At 39.5% G+C, this 17,628-nt stretch overlaps 1 protein-coding gene across 1 annotated transcript; it reads left to right on the top strand.

Annotated features, from left to right (window-relative positions):
* LOC306920233 (homeobox protein EMX1-like) lies at positions 1 to 10,544 on the top strand (the record flags this gene model as incomplete). The annotated part of the gene is made up of 3 exons (XM_079496920.1): positions 1 to 424; positions 6,341 to 6,525; positions 10,377 to 10,544. The coding sequence occupies 3 exons, from the start codon at positions 1 to 3 to the stop codon at positions 10,542 to 10,544; spliced, it is 777 nt and encodes a 258-aa protein (XP_079353046.1).
* Between the last annotated feature and the right edge of the window lie 7,084 nt (positions 10,545 to 17,628).

Raw genomic sequence — 17,628 nt, 5'->3', positions numbered from 1 at the left:
ATGTTCCGACAGGGAAACAACAAGTGTTTCACCATCGAGTCTCTGGTGGGTAAAGAGCCCAGCATCGGGTCTTCGAACCCGGCCACAGCCTGCTGCACCGGCCCAGCCGGAGGAGGAGGAGACGACCCCATCAGACCCACTGCCCTGCGGTTCGGGGAGCTGGGCTCTTGCTTCGGGACCACCACGACCACCAGCGGCACCGGCAGGTCTCTGTACGGGCCGCCGGGGGCCGCAGCCGGGCTGGAGCACATCATCACCCCGGCAGCCTACCACCGAGAGCCGCCCGGCGCACATCATCATCATCATCATCAGGTCCACATCCCGGCGCACGCCTTCTTCACCTCCGCCGCCAACCAAAGAGACGCGTTTAGTTTCTACCCCTGGGTGCTGCGGAACCGATACCTGCACGGACACCGCTTCCAGGGTGAGAGACACTTATCGATCCGTTGATTGTTGTTGTTTCTCAATGTTGGGTTCGGGGACCACCATGCAGCCAGGGGGGTCCGAATGGACCCTTGTGGGCCTATAACCAATAATGAACCCTTTATAACGAGGAACCAAATAATGAACCCTTTCGTAGCAGATTTGTAGGCTACATTCTCTGAGTTAAATGAGGATTTTACACTTTACAGTGTATGTTGGGATTAAAAAAACGTGTAAAATAGGGGCGCTTTCGTGTAAAAGAAACCGGGGGTCCTTGAAATGGAAAAGGCTGCATGGCCCCTTATCTTATATTTTTAGTCTGTTATCTGAACTTAAACGAGATGTGATTTGTAGCCTAGGCTATAATAAACCAAGGGGTCCATGATTTGTTTACATTTGTTACAGTCTCTCTCAACTATACATTACATTTTCATGGATATAGGCTATACTTAGAGGAGATTGATGTCATTGATCTATAGATTTTAGGCATACTGCAACTGTCCGAGCAGCGCATAGTAGGCCTATAATATAGCATAATATACAATATGCCTACGATAGGTTATCTATAGGTGTGTTGAACCACGTTGATTTTGATATTTTCTGATTGAATTTAGGTTATGATTCTCAATCTTGTAAAAACACTTTGAAGGACATTATCGTAAAACGTATATTCGTTGGCACGCAGCATTTATTCCATCATGAAACATGTATAGGCCTAACCAAATCCATACATATTCACCGTAAAATGAACATAAAAACAATCGTAAATTATTCATACTTAAACTGTATGATTTCATCATAGAATAATGAAAACAAAGACAATTTCAGATTTCCTCGTTTGTAATGAATTCTATTTTTTTGGGAAAGAAACAAACGCACAAAAAGCGAGTTTCACTGCAGAATAGCCTATATTCTTAACACGGATTAACTGCAAAGAAATAACGGCTTTATTTTGTGCAAAAGATATATAAAAAAGTAAAGTTACAGTTTAGCCTATATATGTTTGGTTGACCTACCTTTATCTGAAAATATAATTTGATAGGCTTATTATAGAAAATATCTATGGATAAACAGACAAAAGAATCAGATGGATATAATAGTCATTAACTATATTATAACAAACAACCACGCATGTGAAATAGAAAATTAGAAAGTAGACAAAAAAATAGATATTATATAATTTAGTAAGTTATTTGTCCCAAAGTGAGTTGTGAGAAACAACCGTTCCATAATAAGACATTTCAGTTCACGGGGATTCAGAAACATTCAATTAAACAAGGGTCAGTGAAATACAGTGAAATAAACAGAATAGAAAACATAATAAAAATAGGCTACAGTCAGAGGACATATATAAATCCCCCTGAGACGTCAAAGAAACAATTCATTTCGTAGGCCCTATTCTCCGTAGTCAAGTTGTAGGCCAACTACTAGCCTATTGCTACTACGGTTTGCGAAACCCGACCTAAACCAATAAAACACGGACATTAAAGGACTTGAAACAAGGGAATAGTTGTCATACGTATTAAGTAAGATAACAAGTTTGTTGTTTTTGACTATAGCCTACACCGCTGCTGTATTTTGTTTAATTATCATTCATTGCTTACCTCCTGGTAATAATCAAATTATTGATGACTGTTCTCTTTTTGTCATATTGGATTTCGTTGAAGTTTTAGATGTTTTATTTTATTTTAGACAAAAAGACCAGATTAAAATGTGCTAATTGATGATAATAGTCAAAAACAGAAAGTTTATGATATTGATATTTGGTGCATTTCATTTATAATAATAATAGAATTTTACAATATATAATTGCTATATATGATGAATATAACAATGTTTAATATTACTAATATTTACAGTTGTATAAAAACCAAATAAATGAGTTATTTAATAGCCTAATGCAATATTAGTTTTAACATGTTTAAAAAAATGGTTAAAACATGTTTTATCTATATCTCTAGTCTAGACCCAGTATCTGTATTTGTCTCTCCTCTCTCCTCTCCTCTCTCCTTATCTCCTCTCCTCTCCCTCCCCTTCCATATCAACTGTCCATGAGACAAGGCACATTAGGACATATAGATATAAAGATATTGTCAGGTTTATACGTTCAGCCCAGGTTAAGTTTTGCCTTTAGCCTTTGCTACATAGGCTGCTATAAATCCTTGTGAATGTATACCTCGTTTATTGTTAGATAGACCGAAACATTGTTAGATACAGAACAGTTCACTTTTACATTCAACTGAAACAGGATATAAGAATCCAGCTCATTTTTACTTTAGACTGAAATGGGGTTGGAATCGTGGATTCAGAACCCGCAGTTCATTTTACATTAATCTGGAATGGGTTGGATAGAGCAGTGGTTCCCAAACCTTTCAGGTTGAGACCCAAAAGAGAGATTTAACATTTGCCCGGGATTACGGGACCCAAACTATTGAAAATTGCATTGGATACTCGCGTTGCAAGCTTGTATACACTATTTTCACGACCTAATTATTATTATTTTCATTTATGGAATTTCTAGTGGAAAAAAGATTTTTACTCGAGTTGTGACCCATAAAAATAGCCTAATAGGTCTATGACCCACTGTTTGGAAAAGAGAACACAGTTCATTTTTACACAGGGAATTAAGGATAGAGAACCCTGTTCCTTTTTACATTAGACTGAAACAGGGAAGGATAATACAGAATCCCTCATGGGGGAAAAGAAAATGACAAACTGCTTCACTTCACACAGCGTTCTGACACATCAGCCAACCAGCTTCCTTCCTATGAGTAACACTGATTCATCAGCTGGTTTACATTCTGTTGCACAAGCAAAGTGAGAAAACGGCAGTCATATGGGAAATGAATCAATCATTTGTGGTGGTGAGATAATAAAATAACTATGCTATGGGCCTTCATAGTGCCACTGCCCATGCTGATGCTAACACTTTTGCATACTGTCTGCAGGCCTACTATAATTTGTGCTAAGCATCTATACTGTTGTTGGTCACTGGGAGCTGTAGAGTACGACCACACACAGACACATGTGTAGTATACTAAGCATTATCTGTTTCTGTTATCACCTGTATGTAAAGTCAATGTTGACTTCATTTGAACAGTTGCAGTGTTCTGTTATGCTTTTCACTGCTGAGGACAGTCTGCAACGTCACAAACTAGGATAATTGCCAACTTGACATATTACAAAGTATTTCTCATCTTTGTTCATTATTCTTTCTTTCTTTCTTTCTTTCTTTCTTTCAGTATTTTCATTTTTCAGTCTTAATTTTTAAGGAACATTTGAGACATGCAAGCTGCAGCCCAATATATCTGGGTGCTGCGCTGCCCAGTACAACCACAGTGTTTTGGTCATTGAGAGTTGACCATGCAGTACAACCACAGTATTCTACTGTTGTTCATTGAGCAGTTTTAATGAAGCAGGTGAGTGTTGGCAACTGATGCCTTACTCAATGGCACCACAAGGGAAGATAGAAGGCATTAATAATTCATAATCCCCCCCAGTGTTTCTGAACTGGTATAATGGAAACTGATATTCTCTCAAGTTTTCCTCATGACATACTGTATCTTAGAGCAAAAGATTTATATTTATATAACATGACATTTGATGCTGTAAAGTAACAATGCAATTCAGGGATCGGTGGATGAAAAAGTTATTTACAGGGGTGACCTGAGCCAAATATGTTTGAGAACCCCATGACCAATAGGTCAATCTAACGAGATGGGAGCCGTTCTGTATCGACTGAACCTTTTGCATGTGAATACAGATCCTGTACAACAGTTCATCAGTCAGGCGTCCTACAGCCAGACCAGACCAGACCACACGGTTCAGGGCTGAACCAGGCTTCTTTGCGTGTGCGTGTCTGCGGTGGGCCGTTTTCTCCATCTCTTTTCAAAACTGCCTCGCAACTTTCCATAAGGCGGTTCAAAATAATTCCTAGATCTATTTGCTTATGTAAAATATTTTTGTAACTTTACGTGCAATTTTAATAAACCGTCAAAAAGGCGGTGGCAGGGTCCCAGATGTTGTCATCGTGTGGCTTTGAGACGGTCACGAACACAATGAGAGCAGAGAGTAAACTTCGTTGCACTATTGTCTGGGTTTGAATAAAATCCGAGGCATCTATGAGATTGGATTTGTTTAATTGCACATCAATTCACCTGACAAACAAATGGACTTTGCATTTTGTCAAGCGTGACGCATTTATCTGTGATGGTCGTTAACTGATGGACTCGTATTTACATTTAAATGTATATTTCCAAATTGATATCCAAATGAGGCTCCTTATATGTCACATGGAAGGGAATGATACATTTGTTTTAGTCCTAATTCATTGTGTAGTGCTGTGATGCTTTTAGGTGGTCAGTGGTTATAGTGAGCAGACCTTGGAACATCTTAGAGAGGAACATAGAAGACTTGTCATTGATGCTCTTCCTAATGGCAGGCTACTTGGCTTTAGATTATTGTCCAATTAGATGGTTTGTTTTTGCACTTTTGAAATAAATGCTGTTTGATGTAGTTCTACGGTGTTATTGAGTGCAAAGAAAGGGGGAAAACGTAATCGATACTTAGATTGAGTATACAAAATTCTATAGATGTCTGTAGGTTCTTATGCATATATTCTCTGATTTAGATCCTGAAAAATAACAGTTTTGAGACTCCCTGGAACCCCCTCAAGTATTTATATGATCTACAAAGTTGAATGGTTTCTTTACAAATGTATACTGCCAACGCCCTTGTCTGACTGGATTTACATTCTGGCTGTCCTGAAATCCATTTTCAAAATGGAGAACCAGATCATCTGCAAAAATTCAAGCAGAGCAGAGCCTGTGCTTTGAGCCGTTAGTTAACAATGTTGTAGTTGAGTGTTGTATTGTAGTAGAGGTTTGAACTGCAGTGGTTAAGATTGTTGTAGTTTGTTAATCAGGGGATGTAATCCTGATGTGAGGATTACATCATGACAAGGTCCTGTGCAGAGATAAATTAATCTGCATACAAATGTTTACCATTATTGCTGTTTTTAGCAATACATTTGCAAATTAAGTCACTTGGCTGAGTTTGAAGACCCACAGCTAATGATACTGTCTGCAAATATAATATGCTTGAATGTTCTCTCTTTTTCTTCTGCTCTCTGTTCTTGGACAGTCTCTTGCTTAGATAATTTTAATTCATCCAATGTTATCAGTTTTGTTAAACCAAAGTTTGTTATTTTAAACAAACATTTTACTTACTTAATTACTTACTACGTATTAGTGTATAGGCAAACTATAAGCCTTTGCTTAGATTTTTCTTTTCAATTTGTCTGATGTTTTCAGTTTCGTAAAACCAATGTTTGAAAATGTGTGGCAAAATAAGCCTCAGGTTCAGACTACACCTTTTCGGTCCTACTAACATTAGTGGATATCTGCTCTTTTAAATGGACAGAAATAAAATGTAGGCCTACTACTACTCCCTCTCCCTCTCCCTCCCTCTCTCTCTCTCTCTCTCTCTCTCTCCTTCCATATCTCTCTCACACGCACACGCACGCCCGCCCGCACATGCACGCGCACATGCACGCGCGCACACACACACACACGCACGCGCACACACACACACACACACACACACACACACACACACACACACACACACACACACACACACACACACACACACACACACACACACACACACACACACACACACACACACACACACACACACACACACACACACACACACACACACAGCATGCTTCCAATGACAGTATGTTACGTTTTCATTCACTTAATTCACTTAAGACGTACCTAAAACAGGAATAAATACGGGATTTATCACCCCTACCCTCTCTCTCTCCCCCTCCTCCAGGAGATGACAGTAGTCCAGACTAGAGAACCTGTTACTTCATGACCCCTACCCTCTCTCTCTCCCCCTCCTCCAGGAGATGACAGTAGTCCAGAGAACCTGTTACTTCATGGTCCATTTTGCAGGAAACCAAAGCGGATCAGAACAGCGTTCTCTCCTTCTCAGCTGCTCCGACTGGAACGAGCCTTTGAGAAAAACCATTATGTTGTGGGAACAGAAAGAAAACAACTGGCCTCCACTCTCTGTCTCACGGAAACACAAGTAAGACACACACACACCTGTCTCACTGAAATACAAGTAAGACACACACACACCTGTCTCACTGAAACACAAGTAAGACACACACACACCTGTCTCACTGAAACACAAGTAAGACACACACACACACACACACACACACACACACACACACACACACACACACACACACACACCTGTCTCACTGAAATACAAGTAAGACACACACACACCTGTCTCACTGAAATACAAGTAAGACACACACACACACCTGTCTCACTGAAATACAAGTAAGACACACACACACACCTGTCTCACTGAAATACAAGTAAGACACACACACACACCTGTCTCACTGAAACACAAGTAAGACACACACACACACCTGTCTCACTGAAATACAAATAAGACACACACACACCTGTCTCACTGAAACACAAGTAAGACACACACACACACCTGTCTCACTGAAATACAAATAAGACACACACACACCTGTCTCACTGAAACACAAGTAAGACACACACACACACACCTGTCTCACTGAAACACAAGTAAGACACACACACACCTGTCTCACTAAATACAAATAAGACACACACACACCTGTCTCACTGAAATACAAATAAGACACACACACACACACACACACACACACCTGTCTCACTGAAACACAAATAAGACACACACAAACCTGTCTCACTGAAATACAAATAAGACACACACACACACACACCTGTCTCACTGAAATACAAATAAGACACACACACACCTGTCTCACTGAAATACAAATAAGACACACACACACACACACCTGTCTCACTGAAATACAAATAAGACACACACAAACCTGTCTCACTGAAATACAAATATGACACACACACACCTGTCTCACTGAAATACAAGTAAGACACACACACACACCTGTCTCACTGAAATACAAATAAGACACACACACACCTGTCTCACTGAAATACAAATAAGACACACACACACCTGTCTCACTGAAACACAAGTAAGACACACACACACACCTGTCTCACTGAAATACAAATAAGACACACACACACCTGTCTCACTGAAACACAAGTAAGACACACATGAAACACATACATAGACAGGCAGTGCTGTCTAAGAAAGAAAGAAAGAAAGAAAGAAAGACAGAAAGAAAGAAAGAAAGAAAGAGCAATAATCTTATGTGGCATGTTGTATCATGTTATTATAGAGAGATGGATGATAGATGGATGACTGAGTCAAACCTGCTGTTTATCATCTGGTTGTCACAATAACGTACATGCCAATGTAAAGCAATGATGCAATTGGTGACGATTATTTTTATGAGCTAATTTCACAATCAATGAACCAACTAACCAACCAATTAATCAACGAATCAGACACTCAAGATAATATGACTCAGATGTTCTCTTTTATGCTTTTCTGTTCTGAGTGAACGTTCTAGTCTCTTCTCTTCTATTCTCTGCTCTTCTGATCGACTTGAGACCAGTGGTGTAAAGTAACTAAGTACATTTATTCAAGTAAATAAGTACAATTTCAAATGCAGATAAGCTTCACATCACGGGTTAAGTCCGAAATCGTAGCCTACTTCTTCCACCACTGCTTGACAGCCACTGTCGAGGTACAATGGCTGTCAGAGTTACACTGGTTTTTAACAACCTGAAAAGGAAATGTGATCTGTAGTGAAGACGTCAGGCAGGCCGCAGTAAATCATTACCTCGAGCAACGCAGTCATCTCAGACGGTTTCAAGATGATTAACAGACAAAAAGTGATTACATGAATCTCTAGAATCTCTTGAATCTTAAAGAAACATTCCATGTACAACTACTGTGGAGACCTGCCCTAACCTGTCTGTATCGATGTGTAGATAGATAGATAGATTAGATAGATTAGATAGATAGATAGATAGATAGATAGATAGATAGATAGATAGATAGATAGATAGATAGATAGATAGATAGATAGATAGATAGATAGATAGATAGATAGATAGATAGATAGATAGATAGATAGATAGATAGATTAGATAGATAGATAGATAGATACAACAGACAGACAGACAGACAGACAGACAGACAGACAGACAGACAGACAGACAGACAGACAGACAGACATCAAACCAGTCAATTGGGAGACACGACCAAATGGGGACAACATTAGTGTTTCCAGTTTGATTTGACTGTAAAGTATCTGTATACTTAAGGTTAAAGGAAAATGTTTCCAATGTTCAACCGTTTTAAAGTGACGTCAATAATTTTGTGGCAAAAATGTGTGAAATGTTGAAATCGCAAAAGGTTAGTGTTACAGTAGGTGTGTGTGTGTGTGTGTGTGTGTGTGTGTGTGTGTGTGTGTGTGTGTGTGTGTGTGTGTGTGTGTGTGTGTGTGTGTGTGCGTGCGTGCGTGCGTGCGTGCGTGCGTGCGTGCGTGCATGCGTGCCACACGCTCAGCTCAGGACATGTATTTGTATTTATTTATGATTCATCATTGTGATGTTCTATTGGTTAGTTTAGCATGTACTGCATGTTAGTAGAAAGAACAAAATAAATTGACCAGTAAAGTGACATATAGTCTCAGAGGTAGCATACTGTAGTGATTCTCAACCCATTTTAATTTTGAAAAAACATCCATTTCCATTGTTTCATCTCTGTGACCCTAATCTGTTTGGTGAAATCCTCAACGTTACGGTTCATTGTTTCCATTTGCTCAGAGTTACAGAGCTGGCGTTCAGACAGGCAGATGCATAGGCACAGTCTACCATTCATTTTCAAAATGGAAGCCAGCGACGTGAAGCAACAAAGCAAATCCGGCATCCGATGTGTGTAGCTGCTGCAAAAGATATCAAGCTACAAATTGAAGTTGAGCTGGGTTCAACTTCCAGATGCAAATATACAACTGTAGCTGCAATGACACAATGAAGCGAAGCGAGAAACGATCAAATTGATTCGTTTTTTTGTGATTCAACTCGCAGAGCAGAGCCAGCAGCGTGGCTAGCAGTTTGCATGGGACATTTGTGGTCGTAGTACTTAAATCGGGCATTAAAACATTTTAATTTTAAAATTTCTATCGAATATCTAACAATGAACAATGAAATTGAGTTGAGGTGGGTTTTTTAAGGGTAACTGTTGTATAATCGCAATATTACACTCGAGGGTGTGCTTTACCATGATTCTGACACACGTCCGCAAGCTTGATGACGTCAACGATCGTGTTGAACAACACAGATACAAAGCTACAAATATGCTGTGTATCTTTGCATCTGCTCGTGTGAACGTACCATAACGGTCGGTCCTTTTGGAGCCCTGGTGGTCCGCAGACCCAACGTCGAGAACCAGTGCTGTAGTTCAGTGGTTCCCAAACATTTTCATGTCAAGGGCCCCCAAATTGACACTAATTAGCCCACAGACCCCATTTGAAAAGATATACCAAGGACCCCCATAAGAGAAGATTTTGTTATGGCTCTAGCAGTGATTCTCAACCCATTTCATTTCAAGGACCCCCAGTTTGACATGAATTAGTCTATGGACCCCCATTTAATGGCATTCCTATCTCTGGGACCCACAATTTATATTGTAAAATCAATGTTAATTTTACAAATGGAACCAAATGGACCATTTGTGGTTCCATTTGTACACTCTCAGAGTTACAGACCCATAAGGGTCCATTTGGTTCCAAACTATCATTTAGCTGGGGACCCCCTGGAACTCCATCAAGGACCCCTGGGGGTCCCCGAACCCCACTTTGGGAACCACTGCTGTAGTTCTTGTTTATACTGTACTATAAACCTTCACATAGCTGCTGTATGAGTAAAGGTGGTTGTTTCTATTATATTAACTTTATGTCCTCCATCCTGTGCCTTTAGGTGAAGGTCTGGTTCCAGAACCGCAGGACTAAACATAAACGTCAGAAGTTGGAAGAGGAGACCCCCGAAAACAACAAGAGAAAAGGAAGTCAGCACATGAATCGCTGGAGAGTCGCTACACAACAGAGCAACAGCCCTGAGCAGATAGACATTATGTCCGAAGACTAGAGGCGCACGCACGCAAGCACGCACCCACACACACGCACGCCCAAGCCTCTCCCGGTTTGGAGAGTCCTAAAGATTGTAAAACTTATATTTGCTAAGTTTCTATTTTGCGAACTTGTAACTAGAATTTATTTATAAATAGATCATAACGAATACCAGACGACTCGCCCCTTTACCAACTCGCCCCCGCGAAATGTGTTAACACTCCCATCGCCCAGGACGAAGTTCTTTGTCCTTTCTGTTAGTAACGCCCGACGCCCAGGGCGAAGTCTTGTCCAAAAGACGAAGTTTATTGATATGAGAACGGATCGCATGGCTCCACAGCCTGGGAGCACCTGTTGGGCAATCCTCGGTGACCCGCAAGAGTGAGACGTCATCGAAAAACTCCCTCCCCTGTTTAGCTGATGAAAACTAAAATCTTAAAACGTTCATAACTCGCGATCTAAATCATCTCGTCTAATTATGAAAAAAGATCCTGTGTTAGACGGCGCTCCGCGGTCCAGTCGCTAGTCGCGATAGATTTATTCTTACCTTCCGTTGTTGTCGATCGACTCTAGAGTGGTGTGGCTATTGTTAGCTGCTACACACACATCAACAACTTCCGGAACGTCCGGAAAAGGGGTCCGTGTTTATACATCGACTGGGCGCTATAATGTAATGGATTAAATAACCCTGAGCGATTAAAGTGTTTTAATGTAGTTAACAGTTAATTTAGTATTTCCCTCCCTCTCTGAAATCGGAAAATTTCTTGTATAGAGATTTATTTGATTGTATAGTAGTCGATATCTATACTAAAATTAAGAAAGAATAACATGACACAGAGACGTTGACTGCTTAATTAAGTTAATTTAGGACCTTCTAGCAGTTAAACCAAACACATTTCTTCCATGTAGCCCATGTTTTGTAATGGCATCATCATGCTATTATGCCTGTGGATATACAGAGTGAACTTAACAATGATAAATGAATATGATAATACCTTTTATATAATCACCAACATGAATTATGTTTGTTATTTACAGCTAGGTAGAGTAGTGGGGCGAGATGGAAAAGGGGCGACCGTACCTGTTACCGATCAAAACATATTGCATTGCAACTTGTTGTCGGCTTGTAGATGGGCAATTTCTTTATTATTTTGAAAACTATTGAACATTTTCACCAAGACAAAAAAGTCAAATAATTAGGGCTCTTGCACGCACGCACGCACACACGCACACACACACATGCAGGTTTAACAGACGTTAATCAGGGAAAGCAAAGGAGCAGTAGGACATCAGTAAATGTATAAAAGCACATGAAATAATGAAAAGACTGAAGACACGTTTGGAGGAAACGATGGTCTGTGAGTTGAAGTGACTGGTGGCTGAACAGAGTTATGCCAGCTATCACTAAATGTTTTGACTGATTGGCCGACTTTCAGAGACTGTTGTTGAAACGGTTCTACAACTCGCACTGTTGAATGTGTTGATACACTGGAAAGTCTTCTTAGAGACACGGGTAGCTAACAACCATTTCCGTTGCTCAACGGAACAAAAGGACTTTCATGGAGTGCCTGCTGCGTTTTGTGAAATCACAAACGGTTTGTTTATAAGAAGATGGAAATAAACATAAACGTGGTTTGATTTGAGCTGGAATTCATTGGTCATCTTACAGAGACAAACCACAGCAAACACTTAAACCTGTATATGGTACAGTTACAGTATGTTAATATAGTATAACGTACATCTGCAGTGGTTGGAGGTGGTCTCCCTACTCTTCCATTGAGAAATAGACCCTGATGTTACGTAGGACACACCTACTGGTTGACAAGTAGTACTTCCTGAAGATCATGAACGCAATATCTCCTTTGGCCAAGTGAAGATTCTGTCTTGGCAGTGCATGTTTATGTTTGGTCTTCCATACGAGACTCGGGCAGGACATTAAACCTCTAGATTGCAGCTTTAACTGAACATTAAGTGGGACAGTTGATACTGACGGTTTGTCTCTGTAAGACAGACGTTGCTGTTTGTCTTTGTAGGACACTGAAGAGACACTTGTTTGTTTTTAGGGCAAATCTAAAAACCTAAAACTTGCCTCTCTTACATCTACACAGTACTTTCAAATCTTTCTTCCCTTAAATGTAGGTATTTATGTAAATGATTTCAAAAATATTCTATGCATCTGATGAATATAATGTGTTGGTTTCTTGTGCCACCCTCCTCAACCCCAACCTGTCTTTCATTCCTTTAATAGTCTGTCTTTCTGGAATGTTTCTACAAGAAAAATAAGAATTACCTCATGCAAATATAATTTACAGCATACATTCCTGATAAAACGTCTCCATACAGTATGTACATGTAGCACTTCTTAGTGAAATCTATTTTTTCATTGCTTTTAAAGACATTCGGGTTATAATGCACTATGTGTCATTTTACGCTTGAAAAGGAAATGTCCTAATTTGTGTTTTTATTTGAAAAATAAACAGTTTTTCCTCATGTTGGTGTTAATTTTTAACTTAAAAATAATAATAAAATACATCTGATTTCATATTGTGAACTCCGGATACATCTTGGTCAATGACCCCAGAGATATTGCGTACCGATTTGTGTGAGTTTTAGACAAAATATGTAGGAGTAGTATAGTAAAGTGTTTTGAATCCTGCACGATAACATACACACATTGAGCAAATGCTTGTGCATGTGTGCACACATACCGACTGAGACTGCAAATAAAATAGGCTAACTACATTAGTTAACACATTGAGAGCCCACGCAAAACTGCCCAAAATCACTTTCACCTAGAAAATCCATTCACATTTTTTATAATTCAGCTGACTGTGGAGACACATGATGGAACTTTTTACTTTGAAATGTTTTATAGTTTCTGAGTTATTTAATTTAAACGCCAAATGCATTCTCAATGGCGAAAACACAAACTTTGGCACCACGTGTAAAAAAAAAAAAAAAAAAGTGTTTTGATTTTTCTGATTTTTTTTAATAAAAAAAGAAAAAGAAAAAGAAAAAAAAAGAAATATATATATATATATTTTTTTTTGGAAGACGTCCACAGACGTCTTGGGCTATGCACGTGCGGTAATACCCAGGACGTCCACAGACGTTTTGGGCACAAAATGTGTTTAATAGTTGTGGCTTTATTATAGGTGACTTTTCCTAAAACCGGGGTTTTGATACGAGGAGTAATATTTACTATCGAGTTGAACCGTGCATCCGAGAGGAAAGTATATGCACGTGTTGTCTTCACACCAGTAGCCAATGGCATTGGCCATGCAGTTCAGCCTCTTAGCTTGAAAACTCAAAGGTTAAGCATTTGTGTGCCAGAACCTCAGAAGAGTAGACACATTGGGACTGATCCATGGTATATGCACTCTTACTCGGTGAGACACCACGCTTTATTTTTAATAGGTGCTTTTCTGAATATATTGCCAATTTGCCAATATTTTTTTATTTTCTTTAGTTAGTGAAATTGATTATCAGGTTGGTCCTGACATTATGGGCCCCTATAACGTGCATTACGTAAACCCTCATTTTATAATATGTAACCTATGTAGCCAGGTAAAATAAAAATCCTAAGATTACGGAATAATTTACTGCCCTCCCCTTAGACGCAGGACAAGATGGAGGGTGGATTCCTTCTGGATGTTGTAGTCCGAAAGGGTGCGTCCATCTTCCAGTTGCTTGCCAGCAAAGATGAGCCTCTGCTGATCAGGGGGAATGCCTTCCTTGTCTTGGATCTTGGCTTTCACATTCTCAATGTTGTCACTTGGCTCCACTTCTAGGGTGATGGTCTTGCCAGTGAGGGTCTTCACAAAAATCTGCATGTTTGCGGAATTTGAGTTGTGATCTGTATACAGTTAACTTAGATCCTTACTACTTTGTTCTCTGCAACCAACACTGCAAACTGCACTGATTGCTTGAACATACCCTCTCTCATATTGACAGTGATGTCACAGTACTGACATAGTTCTGACCTTGCACTGTGATTGGCTCTCTTAGATTTGTTTTTACACTACACAGCTGTGCGTGCAATGGCTGGTTCTTCGCTTGTGAAGTACGAAGTACGTTGATATAAACCAATCCTTGGCCCACAGATTTTCTGGCAACTCACTTGAACTCCTGTCCTGATGCGGCTGCGGTAGAGGTCTGGGTGGGTTTGTCACCCTTTCGACAAGCACGTTTGTTCATTGCAGCTGTTTGCTTGATGCTGAGCTTCACATCAGCTTCGTTTACTGCAGAGTGCCAAGAGTTTTTTTTATCAGCGGCAATGGACTCCCACGTTTTAGTCTGAAAGCCTGCTACAGTACGTTGGTATTTGAGCTGGTCTTTGAAGCATTTACAAGGTCCACTTCTGTCCCGCTTACCCTGACACAGCTCAGTGTAAGTGCTTTTGGCAGCCTGGTGTCCTCCATGCGTGAGACACATCCAGCAGTGTGGATTCTATGCTGCATGGTAACTGAGCTCTCTCAAGGACTTCCATGTTGGTAATGTGGTCCTGCCAAGTGCCAAAGATAGAGCGCAGACAACGTTGATGGAAGCACTCGAGCAGCCTCAGCTGCAGGGGTTCTCAACCAATAGTAGAATGCGGGAGCGCTACACCTGGCTCCATTGGCCAGGTGTAGCGTAATTGATTAGTAATTTGCAGTTTTCATAAAATATATTTTCTTTGTATCTTGTATCTGCTCAGACCAGTATTTTGTATTTGTATTGTGTTACGTTTTTTTTGACCCAGTATTTGTCATTTGTATCAAAACACTTTTCGCCCATCCAGTCAGAGTGGGTAAATTAATTGGTGTCACCATCCTGGATATTTTACACCTGTTAATACCCTAGGCCCTGGGCTGTTACGAGGTGTTGGATCCTACTCACCTTTTTTCATTTTACAATAGAATGCCTCATTAATATCCACACACACGCATTCATGCGCACACAAACTGTGAAGAGGAGTAGATGGAGAGAGCTACTGTAATTGGTGCTGCTGATGTTTTCATTAGCAGTCTTCATTCAGAGGGTACCATTTTCCTGTTTGTTTCGCCAGTGACTTTTTGTGCCAAGATGGTCAGGTCAAAATCTCAAAACACACCTGTATTCATAGCAAAAATAGTCAATCTACAAACCCAGAACTTGTTTCTATCTGCTATTTTATGTTTTTCAATTAAAATGAATGCTCTTTTTAAAAATTTAAACTGGGTAAATATATTGTTAACAATATAGCGTACTGTTCAAAGATACTTGATGTCATCATTATATGCCCATATATGGGCAAATGTGTTGGATCTGTGGTTCTGGACAACTGTACCTGTATAGTCCAAAGTACTTGATGACGGGCACCGCACACACCGCATATGATCATATGGCATATCGGTCGGATGTGTGGCTCTGGACAACCGGATCTCTGTGTCTGGCAGTCCTTGCCCTTGCTCCCAGTTTCCTGAAAGGAAAAGGTGGGGTCTTATATACTGTATGTCTGAAAGAACTCTGTCCAGCTAACCTTTTACAGAAACGAGAAAAAACAAAAAATGCCTTAAATTCTACCTTTCTTTCTTTCTCACTTTGCATCCATCAAAGGAGGATGATTTGTACTACAGTACATAGCAGTACAAATAGGCCTCAGGTAAGATCATCTTTTGTGAGGGTTTTGTAAACATGGATGCAGCAAGAGCAAGAGGCGGATAAGGGCAAGAACAACAGGCACTAGACACTTAATAGGTCACCGTGGTGGACTATGTCATCAATCATCAATTTAAAACCCTGTATTAAGATGATTGATTGATTGATTGATTGATTGATTGATTGATTGACATAAAAAGGGCCTGTCAGCTCAAACCCACAATGCAGTACTTTGTTTTCAAGTATTGTATCACAAACGTCAGTCGCGTTATAAAGTTATAGAGCGTATGCGCATGCATAAAGTGAGTGGCAAATCAGGTGGCAAAGTGAGTTTAATGTCGTTTAACGTTGTTTAATGCAATCAGATAGGACTTTTCTGTTTGGATGTATGGACTGTCAAGGCCAGAAAGTAGTTTTTGGCCACTCAGGCATTCCCGCATAACTTCTGGGTATGATGATGATGTCACGCACATACCCTCTATATACAAGAAAACCCTACAAATAAAACAAATTATCCCATGTATTTCCAATTCCATGTGCGTTTGTCTTATTGTTTGTCTTATGCAATGCCATCGCCACTATTACAAAGCCCCCTCAGGTATATTGTTTAACTATTTTCAGCAATTGAATTTTCTTTTCTTTTTTTGGGTGGGTAGATCTTGTTGAGCTTGTCATTTTGAAAGTAGCTCTCAGTTAGGACCTTCTTAAGCATAAACAATGCTTACAATGTTATTGTTTTTGCCCTGCATAAAGCAAAACAGTGTATTGTTGCTGCATAAAAAGAGTAATTAAAATGGATTATTTAATAGAAAAATGCATTTTTTTTAAAATAATGCCACGTTTGCATTTTGACTTGGAAAGTAGATGTTTATCTACAAGAATTGCCAATGTATTTTTTATACAATGAGCCAACTTCCACAAGTGTGTAAGCAATCACACAAGCATGTAATTAGTTTACATTTACATTTATTATACTGTAAATTTGGAAAAACCTAAATTTCTCTTCATGCTCATTCTACCTGCTTCACTGTTACCATGGAAATGTTTCACGTTGTAAGTTACAAACAAGATAACAGATGTCTGAAATGTATTCTGTGTAGCTTATTCTCTTTCATAATAACACAGTAAAATCTTCAGTGATAATTCAGTTTTACTCAGGAGGAATCAGGATCCTTTTCTTGAAATGTTAACCTCTTTACCCAAACTCTGTGCAACAGAAACTATAATTATAAGCAAAATCTTTTTTTTTTTTTTTTTTTTTTTTTCATTTACTTTTTTATTAAATTTTAATTCAAAATACATATCATTTTGACAGTATATTGTTTACATTCTATGTATGTGATTACCTTGCTTATTGCAATTTGCTCTGGATAAGAGTGTCTAAATGTTTAAATTGTAATTGTAAGGAAGATTACTCACTCCAATAAGAAACACCTCCAAGTTTAAAAACAGTGGTTAACTCCGGTCACAGATCCGTTGAGCTC

Source organism: Electrona antarctica (genome assembly GCF_951216825.1).
Source record: "Electrona antarctica genome assembly, chromosome: 1".
Lineage (NCBI taxonomy): Eukaryota > Metazoa > Chordata > Actinopteri > Myctophiformes > Myctophidae > Electrona > Electrona antarctica.
Note: the sequence above shows the minus strand (reverse complement) of the source record. Positions and strands in the feature narration are given on the sequence as shown.